Raw genomic sequence first — 23,270 nt, forward strand, 5'->3', positions numbered from 1 at the left:
CCGTCTCTCAAATAAATAAAATCATAAAAAAAAATAGTATGCACAAAGTGGACAGAAATATAAGATGTGTGGAACAGAGTACAGAAGGTAGGGAGCGGTTCCCACGTAAAATATTATTGCTGACCGTTCCAGGGCCCACTTTAACACATATTTCATCCAGGGACACTTGGGCAACTAGCCTTGTGGAACGATAGGGTACGATAGCCCTTATTTGCAATGTCAAACTTTTCCAGCATAGTATAACCCCTTCTGGCTCCCCAAACGCGCAAACTTGGGATTCCACCACGGGTAGTGTGGTCCACGTTTTCCGGTGAACGGAAACGTGACTTGCTTGCAACACTAGGGAAGGAAGCCAAGAAGAGAAAAGCGAGGCGGGAAGGGCCCAACAACGCTGCGTGCGGGGCGCCCCGGCCCGAGCAGCCGGGAAGCGGGAAGGTCAGCGCTGCCCCCGCGCGCTGCGCGGAAAGGGAGCTTCCCGGGCCGCAGCGAACCCCGCCAGCCTCGGGGCGCCTGCGCAGTGGCCGCGGCGATTCGGCGCAGCGGCCGCGGCGAGGGAGCGCGACGCACCTGCGCGGCGGCGGCGGCGGCGGCGGCGGCGGCGGCGGCGGCGGGAGAACCGAGTCCAGTGCGATTGCGCGAAGGCCTGGGCTGGGGGGGGGGGGGGCGGCGGGGGGAGGCCGCGGAGGCGTGCGCCGTGCGCCTGCGCGGAGGGCTGCGTGGCGCGGTGGCGGGGAAGGGCGGTGCGCAGTGAGTGGCGCTGCGGGTGGGGCCGTCGGCGGCGCTGGTGAGCTTTGCGGAGTTGGGCGGTGCCGAGGAGGAGGAGGTGGCGGCTGGGTCTGACGCGGCCCGGTTCGTGGGGCCCCACTTGTTTATTTATTTATTTACCTTGTGTGCCTCCGAGGGTACGCGCGCTCCACTAGTTGGCGGGGAGGGGGTGGGGGGGAGGGCCCGGGGGAAAAGGGGGAGTTGGAGCCGGGGTCGAAACGCCGCGTGACTTGTAGGTGAGGGAGCGCCGAGCCGTCGCCGCAGCCTCCGCCGCCGTGAAGCCCTTGTTCCCGCGGCCGGGAAGGAGCGTCTGGTGCCGACAAGATGGCGGACGGGGAGCTGAACGTGGACAGTCTCATCACCCGACTGCTGGAGGGTGAGTGCGGGGCCCGGCCGGCCGCGGGGAGGGGGCGCCCCCTTCAGCGCTCGTGTCCCCTCCGCCGCCCAAGCCCGTAGGGGCCCCCGGTTCCCGCCCCGCGGCGGCCGCAGAGGGGGGCCGGGAGGCTGCTGGGCCGGGGGCTGAGGGGGGAGCGGCCTCCGGGAACACGGTCGGGGGGAGGCGGTGCGAGAGGGGCCGTCTCCGCGGGCGGTGCCCCCGCCGGCCCTCGGGCACCGTCACGGCCTCGCGCCGGCCGCGGGGGGGGGGGGGCGAGCCAGGGGCGCCGGGTGACCCTTCCCTTCCCGAGGAGGGTGCGAGGGCGCGGGGATGCGGGCTTCTGTGCATTGTGTGCCCGTGGAACGTGTATTTCTTCTCTGTTCTCTTTGTGCATTGCCCTTGGCTGCCTCTGATTCTTGTTCCGGGGAGTGAATTTTATGAGAACCTTCTCGTTGAGACCATTGTTGGATCTCCTCGGCGCTTTTAACACGATGCTACCTACGGGACGAACTCTGATTAAAGAGAGGATAACATTAGCGGGAGTGGAGAACCTCTTATTTATTTATTTTTATTTAAAAAAAAAATTTTTTTTTTTTGACATAGTGAAATAGAAGTCTCTGATCGAGCTGAAGGTGCACCCAGGAAAGAAATAGGTAGACGCGTTTGCTGACGGGATTGGCTTTCGGGTCTGAGAATTCACGAACAGGTTTGAGCAGGATTTAAATTCTGCACAAACTTAGGAAAGGTCTGAGGTGACGCCTCTCCTGTGTTTAAAAGGTATTGGCAAGTCTTTGAAGTTTCCGGGTGCTTCTGTTTTTATTGAAGAGTTCTATGGATGGAGGATTGAGGGAAAGGGAAGAAAGAGATGGGAGAGGCCAGGATGATATTCAGAGTTAATCGCAAGTCTTCTGTTTGTGAATCCCTTTACCCCTAAAATTTACATCACCGCTAGTCGCTTTGTAAGTGTGTAGAAAACAAGCTACAGGCTTTTTAAAAAAATTTAGTCTTCTGTGTTGGAAACGTCGGAGTGCATACGGCACTGGCTGACTTCTTGCTTTCAGATCACCTGAAGGTAACTGTTTACTACGGTGAAGCGCAGTGCATACTTAGGTTTGGAAAACCATCAAAGAAGTTTGTATTTTGGGGGACGGTCGGGGAGGGGGCGGGCTAGTTCCCTTTCCCAGTCGGTATCTCATCCGTTGTGTGTGTGCCCGTTGTGTAACAAACTACGGTTTATTTGCTCCAGATGTGAAAGCTTTCCAGCAGTCTTTTAAGAGTAAAGTTTTACCAGGAACGCTTACTTACCTTTTCCTTTACTACCAAGTTATTCCTGGGAGGCCCCCTGGTGCCTGTAGTCAGCGTTCACTGCTTAAGACTTGGTGGACTTTTTAACAGATGTGAACTATCTTGCTGGGTATATGAGATACTTAACTTTGGAAAAAAAGAATTGTAGTTTGTAATTGTGCATTGTTCTAAGAGGGAACTTAGGACATTTTAATGTCTCATTAACTTTTTGGGGAAGCCCAGGCTCACTAGTTTTTTTTTTTTTTATTCATTTTAGAGTTGGTTTGTAAATTTAACTGTTTTTAAAACCTGATGTTTGTATCTCAGCTTCTTCATTTCTACTTTTCATACACTTACGTATTTGTATACTTTAAAGGCATAGAACAGTAGGTTTATGTGTTTTTAAGTGTTTAAGCTTGAACCTTTTAAGTCAGATGCACTTTTTTTTTTTAAAGATAATCAGTAGCTTCAATAGAAGCTTGTTCAAGTTTATTGGAAGAAAGATATGGAAGGAAAAAGGCTGAGTGATTCCATTAGTTTTGTGAATTCACATTAAATGTTCGGTTCTGGCTTTGGACCATCTTTCTTTCTCTCCCACCTTACCCTCCCCCCGCCCTTTTTTTTTTTTTTTTTTTTTTTTTTGGAGAGAAATCTAGTCTAGACATTTTTCCTCTTTTAAGTTAACAAGAATTTATTGACTTGCTTTAGGTTAGTCACCAGGAATCCAAAGAGAAAATACAGGCTCTTTATCCAAAAGAGATCCCAGTCTAAAGTGATTTCTGGGCTTTTCCACCCTCCTCTCAGTTAATATATTCAACACCCTCCCATCAGTAGAGTTTCATTTTTTTTTTTTTAAGATTTTATTTATTTATTCATGAGAGACAGAGACACAGGCGGAGGGAGAAGCAGGCTCCATGCAGCGATTCGATCCCGTGTCTCCAGGATCACACCCTGGGCCTAAGGCAGGCGCTATACTGCTGAGCCACCCAGGGATCCCCTCATTACTTGCTTCTTAATCCCGGAAATATATTTAGTTTGACAGTACCTTCTTGGGATTCTTAGGTTCTGCAGCTTCCTTCTCTTTTCCCTTTCCAAAATCTAGACCTGTGCAGAGACATCCAGACAGACTTGGATTTTCTTTCTTTTTTTGTTTGTTTGTTTGTTTTGGATTTTCTAAAAAGTAATTATTTTTAGTATTTAAGCGAAAGAAAATGTTTTTGTCTGCCTTGGTTTTCAGTAATAATTACTTGCTCGTTAAATTTAACTCAGATTCAAATGATGGTACTTTGTAAAGCTGCCTAGCAGAATAACTATAGTTAGGTTTTTTTTAAGTATTAAATGAACATATAAGTTAAAATTTGGTCAGAATGTCCACATTAGGGGGAGAAATTAGGACTTCGTCCCATTTTAAAATGTTGATCATAATTCCAAAACATGTTCTCAATTTTTTCTTTATTATATCAAATTACCAATCAGCTTTTAGTAACTACATTTTATGAGTTATTTTGTGTTTTTTCTTTTTTGGAGTGGGCATATGACTGATAATATTTTCAAAGCGCTTTTAGAACATTTAAAAATTTATTTAATACAAAGCCATATACTAATTTTTTGTGTGAATAGTGCATATCCCTCCAGTATATTGGGTTAAGTTTTACTTAGAACTAAAAGCCAAAGACACCTACCATGCTGTCCCCTGTGGTGACCCTGTTACCACATTCTTGTAGCTTATAATAGTGCTCTTGACTGTTTAAATTAAATCTAGTTTCTGTGGATGTCCTGGAAAACCCAGCGAAGGCTTTTTACTTTGATCATTAGTTCCAAAAGGAGTTAGAATGGCAGTGGGAGTATAGCATAATCCCCTTGCAAACTTTATTCAAATTATAAATGTTGCTTTATTTTGGGAGGAGGTAAAGTGAAATGAGTAGATTGATGTGTTTGTGAAGAGGATAGGGTGAAAAATTGCTTCCCATTAGCTCTGTTCCCAACTAGACTTGATCCAGGTGTTTAAAAACTGGGTTGTATCTGTTGATAATGAATACATGCTTATTATATATGTCATATTTTATTGTGTATATTATATGTGTATATATATGCCTGAAATTTGTGAACCTTCTGTGATCATTTCCTTTCTTGTGGATTATGTACTCTAAAGATTCAGTTAGGCTAAGACAGACTAAGCCTATAGGAAGTTTTCTTATATGTCCTTTTGAAGATTAAAAAAGAACGGATTTGAGAAAATGAAGTAGATTAATAAAAACACATTAAAGCTCTCTTTTTAAATAAAAGCCTTATTGAGATATAATTCACATACTGTGTAATTTACCTATTTGAAGTGTATAATTCAATGGTTTTTAGTATATTCACAGTTGTACAGCCATCACCACAATCAATTTTCGGACATTCTTACCACCACCACCCACCCTCAAAACACAACCCTGTTCCCATTAGCCGTCACTCTTTTTCCTTTCATCCCTCTCCCAGCACTAGGTAACCACTATTCTTTCTGTCTCTATGGATTCTGCCTGTTACAGACATTTCATATAAATAAAAACATATAATATGTGGTCTTTGGTGATTGGCTTTTTTTGATGTTTCAAAAATTTATGCATATTGTGTCATGTCTCAGTATTTCATTCCTTTTGTGAATGAATAATATTCCATTGTATGAATATACCCCATTTTATTTATTCATCGCTTGAGAATATTAGGGTAGTTTCCCCTTTTGGATATTACGAATAATACCACTATAAACATTCATGTACAAGCTTTTGTGTGGGCACTTACTTCTCTTGGGTATACAGCTAGGAACTCAGTCGTGTCATATGGTGAGTCTATATGTTTAACCTTTTGAGAAACTGCCAGACTGTTTAAAGCCTCTCCCCCCCACCCCAATTTCAGTTGTTTAATTATGACCCAAAAGTCTAAAGGTTAAGCAGTTTGAAGGAAGTGCTTAGTAGTCTAGGTGTTCCTGGTGACCTCGGCTTCGACCTCAGCTTCCGCAGGGAAAGTGTGTATAGATTCAAAACCAGATTTGTTAGGAAAAAGCAGGTTGAGGAATAGGGATGATCATCTGAGGGATACTTTCTCTCCTAACTTCTTCCTGAATGAGAAGCTAGAGGATATATAAAGGTATGGTATATTTTTTTAACTGATTCAGAAATAAAGTTTGTTTTTCTCTTAATTCATTCCAGTAAGTGAGAGAAAAGTTTGAAGTAGTCCATAAGTGTTTTTGTTTTGTTATTTGAATGTGGAGCTAGAGATTTTCTGGTAAATATTTAAATCCAAGATTAGAATTCATTGGGATTTAGAAATCTGTTTCTATCTGAATCTAGAGACAGGATTATATTAAGACTTAGGTTTAATGGGGAAGATAGCAAATTGTATCTAGTAGGCTTTTTTTTCTTTTATTTTCCATGCTTACTGTTTAACAGTATTCATTAGTGTGGCATGTGTTCTCAATTCTAACAGGTAAATAAGAATGTCAAGATCTCTAGAAACAATAACTAAAATCATTAAGTACTTCTGAAACAAAGCTTATTCTGGAAGACTTGGGATATAGGGATGCTAAGAGAAGAAATGGTTTGTAAATGCAGTGCTGCTGGTGGAGGATGGGAATTCCCAATTGAATCTTCTAGGATTTAATTTTGAGTGGATACAAATTTATACCCTTATGCAGCAATCCGTTCCCTTCTAGCAGCTCTAAGTAGCCATTTTAAGACTTACTTTTCCTGGAAAAATAGAGGATCAGTGAATATAGGAAGGAGAAAGTGATCAGGGTCACATCTCTTGTACAACTCTACTTTTCCCCAGGATTGAATTGGATTACCTTTGAAGTCTTGGTTATTAGTAGGTGGAATGCAATTTTTTTTACATCTCATTCTCTGAGATACACCATGCAACAGGGACTTTCCATCTGTTAATAAAATTGAAAATGCTTTAATGGAAATTAGTCTTTATTCTACAGCTAGAGGTGGAAGACTAAAAATGCAGAAACTCATTCTGAAGTTAAGCAAGTATAAATAACCAGTAGCCAGTCTTTTCCTAGTGATGGAGAATTCAGTCCCTGCACTAGGTGGGTATCTGTAATGCAGTAGAAAAAGTAATACAAGGACAGTGGCAGTTGGCCTTTATTCTGCCTCTATTCACATGTGTAGCAGAGTGATTTATGAGATCAGATAGACAGACAGATAAATATATCTCCTTTCCCAAAATCCCTGGCCTCAGGACTCTTTCTGCCTTCCCAGATTTACCTGTGTCTGTGCAAGGGCAAGAGGTCTTTAAGTAATAGTTGGAGCATTGCCTTTGGGTTCTGATATATGCCAACACTATGTAATTTGGAGGTTTTGACACGGTTGTTTCACTGTAAAGGAATTTTGTCCCCAGAATATTCATCAGAATATTACTAAATTCCCATCTAGTCATTACAGGTTGACCAAAGCATTTTCTTGCTCTGAGTATTTATCTAACACTACTTTGACTTTTCCCCTAATTTTACCTCCCATTTCAAGATGAGAGAAATCAAAAGTTACTTTTCATAATAAAAGAAGTTTAAGGAAAAAAAAAAAAAAAAGAAGTTTAAGGACATCTATTATATAGCTTTCTTTAATGTTATATTTTATGGCTATAATGACTTTTTATTTCAGTTAGTAAATTGAAAAGGAAACTTCATAGGTATTTGTAGGTTTCATCTATGTTATTTGAATATTTATCAGATATTTGAGCCAAAGTAATCAGAGAAAATACCCAGCCTTCTGAGTGAGAGACAGATCTAAATTACACAGTGACAGAAAGGAGGACTGTGTTTTATGAACATCAGGCCTAAACTCCAGTAGTTATGCGTTACATTAATCCTGAATGATAATCAGATGTTTACTCAGTTAATGTATTTACTTAAGATTCATCAGTATTGATACAGTGGGAGGTGATGTTTATACTGGTTTAAGGTACAGGTTCCGCATGTTTTTAATTTCAGCTCTGGCCCAATTTCTTCTGCATGTTGGGGGTGATACTAAGTATATATACTTCATAATGCATCTGTAAAGATTGAAGAGATAAAACACTTTGAACAATTCTTAATACATAATAAAAGCTCAGAAAATGTTAGCTGCTATTAATATTTAATATAAATCTGAACTGTAATAGAGGACTTTTTATGCTGCTGAGCTCTCACTCCCCATAGTAATTTTTGAGATGGCTATTCCTTGTGAAGATCTAACATATTGTGTCCTCCTCACATTGTATTAATCGCATACAACCACTCTTCTCTTTTCTTTTTCCCACTCTTCTCATATATGTGTATGTATGTGTAAAAGACTTCTTTCGTATTTCCATCATCCACAGTTTGTAATCTCGTTTGACATGCTAGTGTTGGTGTTGAGAGGCAGATATTTCTAGGCAGAATAACATGGTGAAAGGTAATTTAAGGAGATTTGTTGTATGCCTTCTTTTGGCTAGGGACTGGAGCAGTGGGTTTCAAACTTTTTGAGTCTTGGGACCACTTTATATTCCTCAAAAGAATAGAGGATAAGAGCTTTTATTTATGTGTGTTACTGGTACTGTGTTAGAAATTAAACAATTAAAAAAATTTTAGTTCATTTAAAAATAATAATGACCCATTACATGTTAGCATAAATAATGCTTTCTAAAGCAACAAAAAATGTGATAAGTAAATCCCTGTAATGTCTGGTTTTATAGAAGTTAATCATACAGATAGGTATTTGGAAAATGAAGGAGTATAAACGTTAGTTGTAATATGGAATCTGAAATATCAGTTTTTTTGTTACTTTTCAAGAAAATGCATTGATCTTGCACTTTAAATGTATCTTACACATTCTTGGCAACATGCATTGGCCATTTGGAAAATATTGGTTAAACTGAGTTATGCGGATGTTCAAATGTTGAACACATCTTACACAATATTTAAAAAATCATATTGGGCAGCCCGGGTGGCTCAGTGGTTTAGCACCACCTTCAGCCCAGGGCCTGATCCTGGAGACTGGGGATCGAGTCCCACATCAGGCTCCTTGCCTGGAGCCTGCTTCTCCCTCTGCCTGTGTCTCTGACTCTCCTTCTTTCCCTCCCTCTCTCTCTCTCTCTCTCTCTCTCTCTCTGTGTCTCTCATGAATAAATAAATAAAATCTTTTTTAAAAATTGTATTTTTTAATACTGTAAGATTTCAGAAAAATCATACTTGTTAGTACTACAAGATTTCAGAAGTTTTTTTAAGTATGGAGAAGCTGTCAAGTTCGTGTGCTGGATACAAGGTTTCCAAAATTTTAACTTTCACTTGAAAGCTTGGGTTTTATCATTAGCACAAATGCTGTCAGTTGTTTTCTATGAAATGACAGACTCACTTTGTTCATTTTCAACAGTATCTGTTAAATACCTAATTGTAAATAACTATAGTTTGTCAGTTGTGCTTTCCAGTAAAAAAGATGTTCTGTGAAAAATGTGCCTCGTTGAGCTTGTGGGTAAAACAGTCACACGAGTGCTGTTCTTGAAGACAACCATTGTGCTTTGGTATACAGAAATGGACACTTTCCACTTCACTACACAAAATATTAAAAAGGTATATACTCAACGATGGAAATCTAATAAAATTGATAATTTTTACTACTCGAGGGCATTCTTAAGTGACACTTAACTTTTTTGTGTTTCACTTTAAGTGCATGGCAGTGAATGCCATCAGTGACTATACCAGTACAGCTTGGTGCCACTGATTTGGTTTGTGCTATGGTGATAGCAGTTTTGCCCACTATTGCTTTTGTACCATGCAGATGTCAACATAGTGGAGAAGGGGATCACACTTTGATAATCACAGAACTAGGGGACTTTTCTTCTGTTCCTGAAACATCTGGGTCTTACTTGTATCTGCTATTTTTCTTCCTTACTGTTTTCTCATTAATTGCTTACTAGTGTATCTGGAATCAGTTTTTGACTTATGGTTATTCACAGGGCCCATTGAGAATTCATGAAAGCCATAGGCCTTCTCAGAAAAATATGTATGTTCACATAAATACACACTATTATGGTTTGAGGTATTACACAGACCTCCTGAAGGCCACATTAATTATTCCTATTAGCAGATTTAAGATAAATGGAAAGTATGACAGCTCCCTAATTGTTTCACTTAAAACAAAAATTACACATTTTAGCCACTTGTAAGATTTTTATTTATTTATTACTTTATGTGGCTTAAAGGGAGACTTATGTGCTAAATATGGAAAAATTGCCATTTTATCCTACAGAAAAAAATTAGGAAATTTAGGAAGTCTGGATTTAAGTTAACTTTGCTATTGATTCATATATAACTTTGAGTGAGTTTGGGGGTGGGTAGGATAGAGTAGAGTAAGTGTGAATTAAAATATTAAAGGTTAATGAGGATTACTAAGATTTCATGGGGCAAACATGATAGTGGAGTTGCTTCTTTTTTCTTGGCATCTTTTGTTTTAGAGAAGGCAGTTACTAGTAAAAACTTGCTGGAGAAAACAGGTGGTTATTGAAACAAAATTAGTATGTACACCATATGCACAAAAATACCTGCATTTCACATGCTGTTTGTAATTTAAAAGACAAACCTGCATTTAAAATTTTTTTAAGTTAATATGAAATTTGAACTATAATGAGTGAATACAATTGTGTAATCATGAGAAGAGGGGATTTCTTTGGGGAGAAGATAACATATTGTTTAATTGAAGCTCAGTTGCAAGAGTTAACCTCTTAAAGCTGATCTATAATGAGGTCTTCTGTATTTCATCTTGGGAAGGTATCTTAACACAGATAGGTGCTGCCAAATACTGATATCAGTCCACAAGCATATGATTTTAGTTAATGATTTTAGGCATTTGGAAAGCGTTTATAGAATTCTATTACTCCTCTCTTGATATTTGCCTTTTAGTGTGTCATCACATTGCACACTAATCAATTCCGGTAGAGGGCTAGGTGGAAACTACTCAGCTTACACAGTTAAGTAGATTTTGATATATTTTGTACTAGCATTGAGATCTAAAGAATGTTGTTGGAATTGTGGCTTGATCTTTGAAAATATCTCCAGTGCAAATCTGTGAGGAAATGAAGATCTTGCTTTAACTTTTGGCAACACTGGGAGTATATAAAGCAGCTTTGACATTTGCTTGTGATTCAAGCAGCATTAGTTATCAAAATGACACCACAGTATACGTTTTGTGTTTAAGTATTTTTTTGCCTTAGAATTTTAGATTGGATCATTAAGAAACTCAGGTTTGCCCCAAAATCTAATTTATAAAATTCCCCATAATAGTGATAATGATTGCTGTCATTCATAAAAATTTCAGTATTGGCTCTGAGCTCAAAAAAACACAATAAAACTGTCACAACTGGGCCGTTAAACTGTGTGGTAGTGTAATTCGAGATATTTAGCTTTTATTTCTAATACTCATGGAATGGGCAGTGGTTAAGTTCATGAACACTAATGATGTTCACTATTGATACCAGGGGCTCAACAATATGTGATAGATTAATATATCTTTCTGTTGGGTCTCCTAGGTGGCTCAGTTGGTTAAGCATCTGACCCTTGATTTCACCTCAGGTTATGATCTCAGGATCATGAGATCCAAGCCCTGAGCCGGATGAGGAGCCTGCTTAAGATTCTTTTTCTCCCTGTGCCCCTCTCCCCTTAAATAAATAAAATTTAAAAATAAAATGCCTCTCTGCTGAGCAATTGCTCCATACAGTATAAACACGTTAAATTTTCACAAGCTTTGTATAATTGTCTAACTAGATTTTTTTGCACTCCATATGTATTTTTGCCACTATCATTTTTTGTTTTGTTTTTCTCAACTTCTGGAAAATATTTTTGTTTGTAGTTCCACATCGATGGTTCATAGAGATTAACTCTTCGGTCAATTAATTCATATTGGCTCCTCAAATAAGCCAACAGTTAAGTAAGTATCAGTGATATTTGTGAACTCACCAAGAGCCAAGGAAGACCACTCAAAATCATTTTGTCTTGTTTTTTGATTGATTATTGATGTTCCCATTGTCCTCAACACTTCAAGAACAGTTTTTACAGGAAGGTTAATAGTCTTAAACAAGTTTATTTTCTTGGAACATACTTCTTTGGCTTTTCTAATCAAACATGATTTCATTAACTCACCATTAGTGAATGGTGTTTCTTGCTAACACACAAGCCAGTTAGAAACTTAACTTTGGTTGCAGTCTCATTTTATCTTTGTGAAGAAATTCTTCTATGATGAAATTCCATTTAAAATTTTCAAATTTTTCTATTGATTCTGGTGAGATGGGAATGTTGTGATGAGTGCTTAGTCTGGTACTGTAAATATATATGCGCCCCTGTGTGTACACACATATATACATATTTTTTGAGCACAGCTGTAATGTTACAATGCCTAGCCATCTGATTCAGTAACAGAATAATAATCCACACTGCACTGTGCTTTAAAAATATAACATTTGCATTCTGTTTTTCTGCTTTGAAATGATGAGTATGCACTATAATAAAAGTAGAATGAACTGTTGCAGTACAGCAACAAGCATGACACTCAAGATGCTGTTGAGTTATAAGGGTATCTCTGCAATTTGTAGTACCATGAGAAGCAGTGTGAAGTGATGGGAGTGCCCTGTGTCTCTCTGTTGCAACTAATGTACTCTGCTATTGTATGATGAAAGTACCCATAGATAATACATAATTTAATGGGGGTGAGAGGAAGAAAATAAATAACAAGAGTAGTTGTGTTCTGGTAGAAGAACACTATGTATGAAGAGTTATATAATTTTTATGTGTCTTTTTTTCCCCTAATTTTTTAAAAAATAAAAATTCACAATAGCAGGAGTTGGGCCAGATTTGACCCTCAGAGCTCCATGTTTTCCGCCTTTCCTGATGTAGACATGTTTGTGCAGAAAGATTACCTATCAGGAGTAGGAGACTTTGGTGCTTTCACCAAAGTTATGTGACTGATACTGTCAGAATTGGTTAAATAGGGGGTTATGACCCATTAGTATCTAGGCATTTGCAAGTTATTCCTCAAATTTCTTTATATGTAATTATCTGAATAATGTATGGCTAATTATAATCATATTTTGTGTCCTTTTCTATATTTACTTGAGCAACCAACACAAAATTTTTGAGGGTTTTGATCTCTGTAAAAAGGGAAGCACCAGTAAGCTCACCAATCACTGGCTTTTTTCCTGGAGGTACAGAGGAATAATAGATCCCAAACAAAAAGTGGCAGTCTTAACTGGACTAAAGGAAAGATGGAAGTCTGAGGCGATTAAAACAGTTGAAACTTGAATCCCAAAGAAGAGAGAACCACGTAGACTCTAACCCCAGAATTAGGTCCCCCTAAAGTCATTGACTCACTTTTTTTTTTTATAATACATTTATTTTTTATTGGTGTTCAATTTACCAACATACAGAATAACACCCAGTGCTCATCCCGTCAAGTGCCCCCCTTAGTACCAACATACAGAATAACACCCAGTGCTCATCCTGTCAAGTGCCCCCCTTAGTGCCCGTCACCCATTCACCCCCACCCCCCGCCCTCCTCCCCTTCCACCACCCCTAGTTCGTTTCCCAGAGTTAGGAGTCTTTATGTTCTGTCTCCCTTTCTGTTATTTCCCACACATTTCTCATTGACTCACTTCTAAGGTACACATGTGCAAGACAAGATCCTAGGAAAACCCAGAAGAAAACGGTAAGCTGGAAAGCTAAAAATCCAAGCAGAGATTCCAGCATCACCTTAGTGCCAGAGAGGCAAACGTCGAAGCCTGCCAAGTGAGAGGGGCTGTATTACACTGTGAGTTTTCCACTGATATTCCATCATGGCCACTCCCTAAGATGGAGAGCAAAACTGAAGTAGACTGCAGTCCTCAAGAAGATGTAAGTCATTGTTATTCTCCCTGCTGCTAAAAGGAAACAACACTTTACAGAGGAAGATGTCATCTAGAACTTACACAATTTTCATCCATAATCAGATATTTCATTCAGTGAAATAATAACAGGCTTAATTGACCAAAAATCAAGAGGAAAAAAGGGAACAAATCCATAGACAATTCGGATATTAGAATGATCACAGAGACTTTAACGGATTAGATATATATGCTCAAGATAAATAAGTGATGGAAAAATTTATCAAAGACCTGGAAACTTTACAACTAAAAAAGAGAATTTGAGAGTTGGGCTTATTACTAGGACATTAGAAACAGAAGGGAGTTGTAGTAAGCTACAAAAAATGTTGTAGAAATTATGCGGTGCTGAGGGGAAAAAATAGAGGGGGAAATAGAGAAAGCAGGAGACAGTGGAAAGGTTTAACATGCATAATGGGTGTCCCAGGTGGAGAGGAAATACAGGTAGAGGAAATACTGACCAAGAATACTGACCAGTTTTTCCAAAACTGAGAAAGATACCAAAATACAGATTAAATAAGCTCAGTGGACTCCAGGTAGGAAAATACAAATAAAACCATATTGAGACCCATCATAGAGTTAACCACTGAAAATAAAACGAAAATCTTAAAAGCTGCCAGAGAAGAACAGTGATGGTCGATACATACATCACCTAGAACTACAGACACCAGAAAAACAATAGAAAAGTCTCTTCAGCTGCTGAAAGAAGAGAAAGAATGCTAACCTAGAATTCTAAATCCAGTAAACATGTCCTTCAAAAGTGAAGAAAAAATAAAGACACAAAAGCTGAGAAAATTTATTGGTATAGACTGGTACTAGAAGATATTAAAGTTCATGTTGAAAGAAAATGATCTCAGAACAGAACGGCAGAAATAAATGAACAATAAGGATAAATGTGTGTAAATATAAATTAATACTATTTAAAATAGTAATTATGGCTCATAGGGTTTAAAATGTGTGGAAGCGGTATATGACTATAGAACAAAAGGCCAGAAAGCGGTACCTAAGTCAAAAGTGCATTATCTCTTGAGTAACTGCCAAAAGAAAAAGAATATATAACTAAAAAGCCAATAGAGGAGAAAATGGAATAATATTATTTCAAAGAAATGTAAGAAAAGTAAAGGAATGAGAATGTGATAACAAAGCAAATGACAGGATGGAAGACCTTAACTTTGTCTATAATTATAGTAAATATCAAAGAAGTAAAAACTCAAGGCAAAGCTCCGAAGACCTAACTACTGTTTACAAGGGACATATTTTAATTTTAAGGGCACAGATGGGTAAGTACAAGAATGGGAAAAATACATCATGCACATATTAACCAAAAGAAACCTGGTTGGCTCTGTATGTCAGAAATAGTAGTTAAGGGGTGCCTGGGTGGCTCGATCAGTTAAGTGTCTGCCTTGGCTCAGGTGATAATCTCCAGATCTTGGGATCAAGCTCCGGGTTGGGCTCCCTGCTCAGTGGAGAACCTGCTTTTCCCTCTCCCTCTGCTGCTTCCCCTGTTTGTGCATACAGTCGCACATGCTCTCGTTCGCTCTCTCTCAAATAAAATCTTTTAAAAAGTAAATAAACTTACTTAAAAAAATAAGGCAAGAAGTATTACTAGAGGTAAAGAAGAGTATTGCATAATGTTGAAAGATGAATTCAACAGGAAAATAGAACAATCTTAAAGTTTTTAGATATTTAATATAGGTCTAAAACACAAAAAGGAAAAGTTGATAGAATCAAAAGGTTAAAATAGGCAAAACCACAATCATATAGATTAATTAATGGACCTTTCTCAATAACTTATAGAACAAAGAAAAAAATCAGTAAGGGTCTAGAAAATTTAAACAACACAGTAAACTTGACCTAATTGACACACACAGAGCACTTCACCCAGCAACGATACTTTTCAAATAGTATGGAATGAACATTTACTAAAATAGGCCATATGATGTACCACAAAGCAAATCTCAGTAAATCTGAGACCTCAGATTCTCTGATTTCAGTAATGATAAACTAGAAACCAGTAGCATATAATTGGAAAATTCTCAAATATTTAGAAATAAGCAGTGTATTTTTACATATCTTACTGGTTAATGAGGAAATAGTGAAAATTATAAAAAATATGTTGACCTGAACAATAATGGAAAATACATGTCAAACTTGTGCAATTGTAGCAAAAGGCAATGCTTAGAGGGAGATGTAGAACTTTATATATTTTAGTGTAGGGGTCGGGAGCCTGAACATTAAACTTCTATTTCAGACAAGAGAAGAATAAGCAAATTATAACCCTCAAAAAAGTAGAAGGAAAGGAATGCCTGGGTAGCCCAGTGGTTGAGCCTCTGCCTTCGACTCAGGGTGTGATCCTGGTCCAGGGATCAAGTTGCACATTGAGCTCCCTGCGAGGAGCCTGCTTCTCCCTCTGCCTATGTCTCTGACTCTTCCTCTGCCTCTCATGAATAAATAAATAAAATCTTTTAAAAAAAGTAGAAGGAAAGATATAAGATATGATAAAAAGCAGAAATCCAATAAAAAGGAAATGTATGATTTTTTAAAATAAAGTTGTTGAAAAGATTAATGAAAACCCCCCTAGAAAGACTAATAATGTAGAAATAGGAAACAAATTCCCAATATCAAAAAGATACAGGAGACATAACTAGTAATGGAGAATAAAGTTATGGAACAAATAAAAGCAGTAATGTAATCCTGGCTTGAATTCTGTATGAGAGGGGAAGAAAATACTATAAAGGACATGATTAGGAGAATTACTAAAATTACAGTATATTCTTAACATTAAATATTTATATCAATGTTAAATTCCCTGAATCTTGGGGCACCTGGGTGGCTCAGTGGTTGAGCATCTGCCTTCAGCTCAGGGTGTGATCCTGTGGTCCCGGGATGGAGTCCCACATCGGGCTCCCTGCATGGAGCCTGCTTCTCCCTCTGCCTATGTCTCTGCCTCTCTCTGTGTGTCTCTCATGAATGAATAAATAAAATCTTTAAAAAATAAATTCCCTGAATCTTGTTATTTTATACTGTGCTATATATAAGAGAATAATTCTTATGAAATAATATCCTGGTAAAGGAGCATGATATATACAATGTATTCTCAAGTGATCCAGAGAAAATCACTTCAAAATATGTATTTTGAAGGACAACAAAATTTTATAAATAATGCTAATAAATTTTATAATTTAGATGAAAAATTGTTTTGGCAAAACTGACACAAGAAATAGAAAATCTGAATAGTCTTATATGTGTTCAAGAAAATACATTTGTACTTGAAGTATTTCTCAAAAAGAAATTCCAAGACCATTTGGTTCCACTGGCAACCTAAATATTTAAAGAAGAAATTAGGCCAATTTTATACAGTCTCTCACAGAAAACAGAAAAAGAGAACACTTCCCAACTTGGTGGTGGTGGTGGTTTTTAAAGCCGAACCCTAAATACCCAAATCTGGCAGATACCAAGGAAAGGAAATTACTGGCCAATATCTTTCATAAATATAGCCACAGAAATTGTGAGCATATTATTAGCAAATTGAATCTTACAATAAGAAAGATAATGTCAAATTTGGTGGGGTTTATTCTAGGAATCCAAGGTAAGGTGAACACTCGATATAAATCATATTAACAGAATAAGGTGGGATTACATGATTATCTCAATAGATGAGATATAGTATTTGATAGATTTTAGTACCCTTCATAATAAAAATTCTTAGCAAACTAGGTGAGTATGTGTAAAACTATAGTTATCATAATGGTGAAATATTGAATGCTTTTTCCTCTAAGTTGAGAAACAAGACAAGATCATTAGCACATTTTTTTCAACATTGTTGTAGAGGTCTTAGCCAATTCATTGAAGAAGAAAAATAAAGAGATACAAAGATTGGAAGAGAAGTAAAACTGTCTTCAGAGATGATATGATTGTATACTTGGAAAGTCCAAAGGGATCTTCAGACTGTTAGAATAGGAAGCAAAGTCAGTATTCAAAAATCAGTTATATTTTTGTATGCTAATATTGAACAACTGGAAAATGAAAAAGAAAACACATTTACAAAGCAGTGCCCCCTCAACTCCATTTAATGAAAATGTGCAAGACTGCCACCTAGATGCTACAAAACATTGCTGAGAGAAACAAATGACAATCTAAATAAAAGGAGAAATATGATGTTTATGGATTGGAAGACTCAAAATATGATGTTTATTGATTAAGGTAATTCTTCCTGGACTATACTCATTCCCAATTAAAACTTCCATAGGTTGGGGTGTCAGAAAATAGAAAAGCCAATTTTAAAACATACTTGAAAATGTAAAAACCTAGATTAAGTACTGATGTAAAAACAAATTGTGTTAATTAATGGGACTATATAGAGTTTCCAGAAATAGGCCCATTCATGTATGGTCATCTGATTTTTCTACAACACTACCCCTACAATTCTATGGAGAAAAGGTGATCTTTACAATAAAAGATGCTGAATCAGTTGGATATTTGTGTGGGTAAAAATGAAACTTGACCTTTACCTCAAACCAGACACACAATTGAGATGGATTATCAAATATAAGGTAGGTGAACACAGTAAAAAATCTAGAAGGAAACACAATGAAATACCTTTAGAGGAGAAAAAATTTTTTGAACTAGATGTAAAACACACCAAAAAAGATTGATTAAAATTAATTAAGATGGATTTAAATGCATTAAAATAAAGAACTTCTTGGTTCCTGGGTGGCTCACTTGGTTGAATGTCCACTCTTTATTTCAGCTCAGGTCATGATCTCAGGGTCATGAGATAGAGCCTAGCAGTTGTTGGGCTCCTTGCTCAGTGGGGAGTCTGCTGAAGATTCTCCCTTTCCTTCTCCCTCAGCACCTCCCTCTCCCATGCGCATTCCTTCCTCCTTCAAATAAATAAGTCTTTAAGGAACTTCTGTTCATCAAAAAAAGCATTAGAGAAAAGGCAAGCCATAAACTGGGAAAAGATACTTAAAATACATGGATCCAACAAAAGATTCATCTGGTATATATAAAGAATTTCTACAAATCCGTTTTTTAAAAGACAGTTAACAAATGAACTTCACAAAAAATGATATCCAAATAGCCCTTTAAGCACATGAAAAGGTAATCAACATTAATCATCAGGGAAAAGCAAATTGAAATATCATCAAATACCACCATACACCCAACAAAATGGCTAAAATTTAACACTAATAATACTCAGTGTTGGTAAAGAAGTAGAGCAACATTGTTGGTGGGTTATAAATTGATTATAACCACTTTGGGAAACTGGCTACTGCTCTACTATGAACATAATCACTAAAATTTAATAACTATCTGGCACCTTTTAAATTTTGTTTCGTTTTGATCAGAAAATGGAGAGGAAGGTTTTTAATTCATAGGACTGCTCATAATATTCTGAGGAAGTGTGTGAAACTAAATCACCTGCTGACAGCTACTTTTTGTTTAATTTCCTTTCTTCATAACCACTGGTTTTTAATTATGGTATTTTGGCCTTTTCCTAAATATAAGACTTGCTGAGAGGGTAGGCTGTCCTCAAAGGTGCTGTCTCTGCAACTGTTGGGTCTCTTGGGCTTCAAGGTTGGCCACTGGAGAGCAAAGAGGACTGCGTTTCTGTGGCAGTAGCCTTTAGGAGCATCATCAGGAACCAGCAACAATATAGATAGAACCCAGAGATCCCTGGAATAATCTTACTGTTAGTCATAGGACCCAACAGGGTATCTGGTAGTTTACTGACAGTGTGACTTTCCTGATCTCCAAAATATGGGTATGACTTTTTTTTTAAGGATTATTATTTTATAGATAAATTTTTAAAAACTGACCATTTTATTTATTGTTTAACAGTACGAGGATGTCGTCCAGGAAAGATTGTGCAGATGACTGAAGCAGAAGTTCGGGGCTTATGTATCAAGTCTCGGGAGATCTTTCTCAGCCAGCCTATTCTTTTGGAGTTGGAAGCACCCCTGAAAATTTGTGGTATGTAAATGAGTAAAGTTGGAAGCTCTATTTTAAATACCAGTTTTTCTCCCCTATTTACATTGAAGGTAGATCTAGAGAAAACATTTTAATATTTATGTATAAGAGGGATTGGTAGGTTGATTTACATAAAATATGGAAATTGCAACTTTCATAAAATGGTAAGTTACAAGAAGAAAATGATTGTTACATATACATCAGATAAAAAGATCACTGTTCATATTTTTTAGTTCTTAGAAACAAATAAGAAAGACTAAGAGAAAGTTTTTTTTTTTTTGAAGCCAGATTTTAGAAGAAATTCAAATGGCCAGTAAACGTAAGATCCTTAGCTTCACTAGTAAATCAATGAAATGCAATTTAAAAACAAATCCCAAATGTAGTGAGATTGGGAGGGGAAAAAATGTCAGAAACTGATAATCCAGTATTGTCAAGGTTGTGGAGAAATAGGCATTCTGATACACCAGTAACAAAAAACAAGAATCGAGTTTTAGGGGTCAGTTTGGCACTATCCATGGTGTTCTACCTTTGTTGTGAGTTTATTTTGAAGATTATATTACATTACAGTTTATATTCTTTTAAAAGTCTTATAGTGGCTTTTGGCCCAAAACAAAAACTTACAACTTTAGGTTGAGTGAATCACGTCATAGCCACAAAAATTGTACAGAAAGGGGCACCTGGGTGGCTCAGTGGTTGAGCATCTGCCTTTGGCTCAACTCATGATCTCAGGGTCCTGGATCGAGTCCTGCATCAGGCTTCCTGCAGGGAAGCCTGCTTCTCCTTCTGCTTCTCTCTTTCTCTTGTGTATAAAGAAAATATTTTTAAAAATCGTACAGAAAGCATTTTTTCATAGTTTACATAACAGTGGGAAATAGTGTAAGTAATATCCAAAATAATGCTTTTGGTTTGATAACTTGTAGTGGCTGTTATTATGACAGCTTTTATGGACTTAATTGTCATCTTTTGCTCAATCAAGGATTATTTCTGTATGTAAAATTTTCATTGTCCTGTGTGCATGTTTCTTAGTGATTCACATTCATACCTGTAAACTCTAGGTGTTTAGGGTGCTCTTTTTTTTTTTTTTTTTTTTTTTTTTTAAGATTTTATTTATTCATGAGAGACACAGGGAGAGAGAGAGGCAGAGACACAGGCAGAGGGAGAAGCAGGCTCCACGCAGGGAGCCGGATATGGGTCCCGGGACTCCAGGATCATGCCCTGGGCTGAAGGCAGGCGCCAAACTAGCCACCCAGGTTGCCCTTAGGGTGCTCTTTAAACAATTTTTTCTCTTTCTTGTGTTTATTAAGTCATGTGCTTGGTGCTCCTTGGTACAGTACCTAGCTAATAAAAGGTATTAGCTAAGAAAATGTTTGTTGAATTCATTAGTTAATTAGCTTAGTGTAACAAGAGGTAGCATGAAATTTTGTGGAGCCTGGCTGGCTCAGTTGGTAGAACATGCAACTCTTGATGTCAGGGTTGTGAGTTTGAGTCCCATGTTGGGTGTAGAGATTACTTGAAAATAAATTTTTTTAAAAACATTTTTTTGGAAATGATCAATCTCTTCTGTGACTCTAAATCAAATGTAGTTATTTATAACATCTTAAGATGATTCAAATTCTCTCTAAGGTACTCTTTAAAATGCTTTGATATAGAAATAATTTGAGGGTAGTATAAGTTAGTTGTACTAAATATTTCTAAATTCTGGCTATTTGTCTTACTGTTTGGTATAACAAGTTACCTAATGTTAAGTTACCGGCTTATAGTTATCATGTTCGGTATCTATTGTATAACATATTACTCCAAAACTGTATGGCTTAAAATAGCATGAATTTATCACCTCACAGTTTCTGTGCATCAGGGATTCAAGCACAGCTTAGCTGGGTCCTCTGGTTCTGGGTCTCACAAGGTTGTGACCTAGGTACTGCATTCATCTCAAGGTTCAGCATGAAAGGATTCCATTCCTTATGAGCTGATGGACTGAGGGCTTGGTTCCTAATGAGATGTTGGCCAGAGGCCTCTTTCAGTTACTTGCCATGTGTGCTTCTCCATAAGGCAGCTGGCTTCAGCATCAAGAATGGGAAAAGGCAAGAGAATACGAGCAGAATGGAAGTCATGATCTTTTGTAACCTAATCTCAGAAGTGACAGCCCATCCCTGTTAGAAGCTAGTCACCAGCTCCAGCCTACATTCAAGGGGAGAGGATTACACAAGAGTGTAAACATTGCAAATCATTTGAAGCTGCTTCCCACAGTAACCAAATGTTCTAAAATTGGCTTTTTCTGTTTTCAGGAGATATTCATGGACAGTATACAGATTTACTGCGATTATTTGAATATGGAGGTTTCCCACCGGAAGCCAACTATCTTTTCTTAGGAGATTATGTGGACAGAGGAAAGCAGTCTTTGGAAACCATTTGTTTGTTATTGGCTTATAAAATCAAATATCCAGAGAACTTCTTTCTTTTAAGAGGAAACCATGAGTGTGCTAGCATCAATCGCATTTATGGGTTCTATGATGAATGTAAGTAAAAAATAAGTTATTTTTTGTTAATGGGAAAATTCCCTAATATTCCCTAATATAATTTTCTAGTTCAAAGGAGTTCCTTTAAGTTTTTAAAAAAATATAATATGAAGCATAGGACCAAGAAGAGTCTTTCATGGAGGAGGGCCCTGAAACTGGGACACATGTTACTAATTAAGCTGGTTCCTTAGAATCTCCTTGGTTGTGTTATTTCAGGTTGACTGCAGCTTACTCAACTGAAAGCTCCTCTTGTAATTAGTTTACAGAGTAAAATATCCACATAAAACAGGTCACTATAGATAGTATCCTCTAGTTTTCTAGTGTCCATTAAGGTTTTAGTTCTCAGTGTTCTTGTGATATAATGGAAATTCTCATTGGCCCTGTGTCACAAGAAATACTGAGAAGTATGAAATTATTTAAAAATTCAAGTTTATTATTAGAATTTTAATCTATGCCTATAAACCTACAGAGATAAGGATACTGACTACTCTGGTATGTCTTATTGTACTTTTTCATCAGTAAGAAATCACAGATTTGTGTTTTATAGTAGTGTTTCCAAGTGTTACTACTAAATTACTATATTCGAATTTGGTCTTTTGCTTTTGTTAGAGCATGGGAAAGAACATATGTTTGGTTAATTATAATTTAGAACCAGTTACAATGATTTTCAAATTGAATTTACCGGTTTTTGAGCTGAATTCTCCATTAGAATCTATTTTTGCTTTTTTTCCAACCTTAAATTTGGTAATCTTTTTCAAACTCCTGTCTCCTTGGTTTATATGATCATTTATTTGACAAGTGTTTATAAGGAAGTGTTATATACCCGGAACTACTTTAAACACTAGGGATTCAGCTATCCACAAGACAGATCTCTGTTCTTGTGGAGCTCTGTTCTAATAGGAATGATGCCACATTTGATTTTATGTTGCATTTTTATTTCTGAGGTGTAATGTATGGTTTCAACTGTTTAAATCAGACCAGTAGACGAGAAGTGGATTATAGTACATCTAGCCATAACCACTTTTCTAAAGCTCTATCAGTAGAGATGTATTCTTAAGGATAAAACATGAGCTTGAATATCCTAAAGGATAGAAATGACATGAAATGAAATAATGCATGTGAGAACAGCTTGTAAACACTGCTTTGAGTTAATCTTTTTCATTGAGAGACAAGTTATGGCATAGGAAATTAGTGCTTATGTCTTTCCTCCCTCCCTTGGGTTAGTTGTTTAGAACTTCCTGCCCAATTCAGGAAAATCAAGTAACTCTGAAAAGGTGAACATATGCTTGAGGTTGTCTTTGTTGTAGCTCTTTATGCTAGACCACAGGAAAATTATAGCCTTTGTGTCTCTATTTATACTTGCTGTAATGCCAAGTTGTAATTCACTCAAAAGTGAGTACCAGTCAAGCACTTGGAAATTGTCCTTTCTTGGCAGTAAATTTATGCTATGTTAC

At 37.6% G+C, this 23,270-nt stretch overlaps 1 protein-coding gene across 1 annotated transcript in view; it reads left to right on the forward strand.

Moving 5' to 3' along the window:
- Window positions 1–1,089: 1,089 nt before the first annotated feature.
- The window catches only part of PPP1CB (protein phosphatase 1 catalytic subunit beta), a 37,396-nt gene continuing 15,215 nt past the window's right edge, over window positions 1,090–23,270 (forward strand). The window contains 3 exon segments of the mRNA NM_001003034.1: window positions 1,090–1,141; window positions 19,172–19,303; window positions 21,586–21,816. Of these exon segments, the coding sequence (NP_001003034.1) occupies window positions 1,090–1,141; window positions 19,172–19,303; window positions 21,586–21,816 (415 nt within the window).

Source organism: Canis lupus, chromosome 17, assembly GCF_011100685.1.
Source record: "Canis lupus familiaris isolate Mischka breed German Shepherd chromosome 17, alternate assembly UU_Cfam_GSD_1.0, whole genome shotgun sequence".
Taxonomy (NCBI): Eukaryota; Metazoa; Chordata; class Mammalia; order Carnivora; family Canidae; genus Canis; species Canis lupus.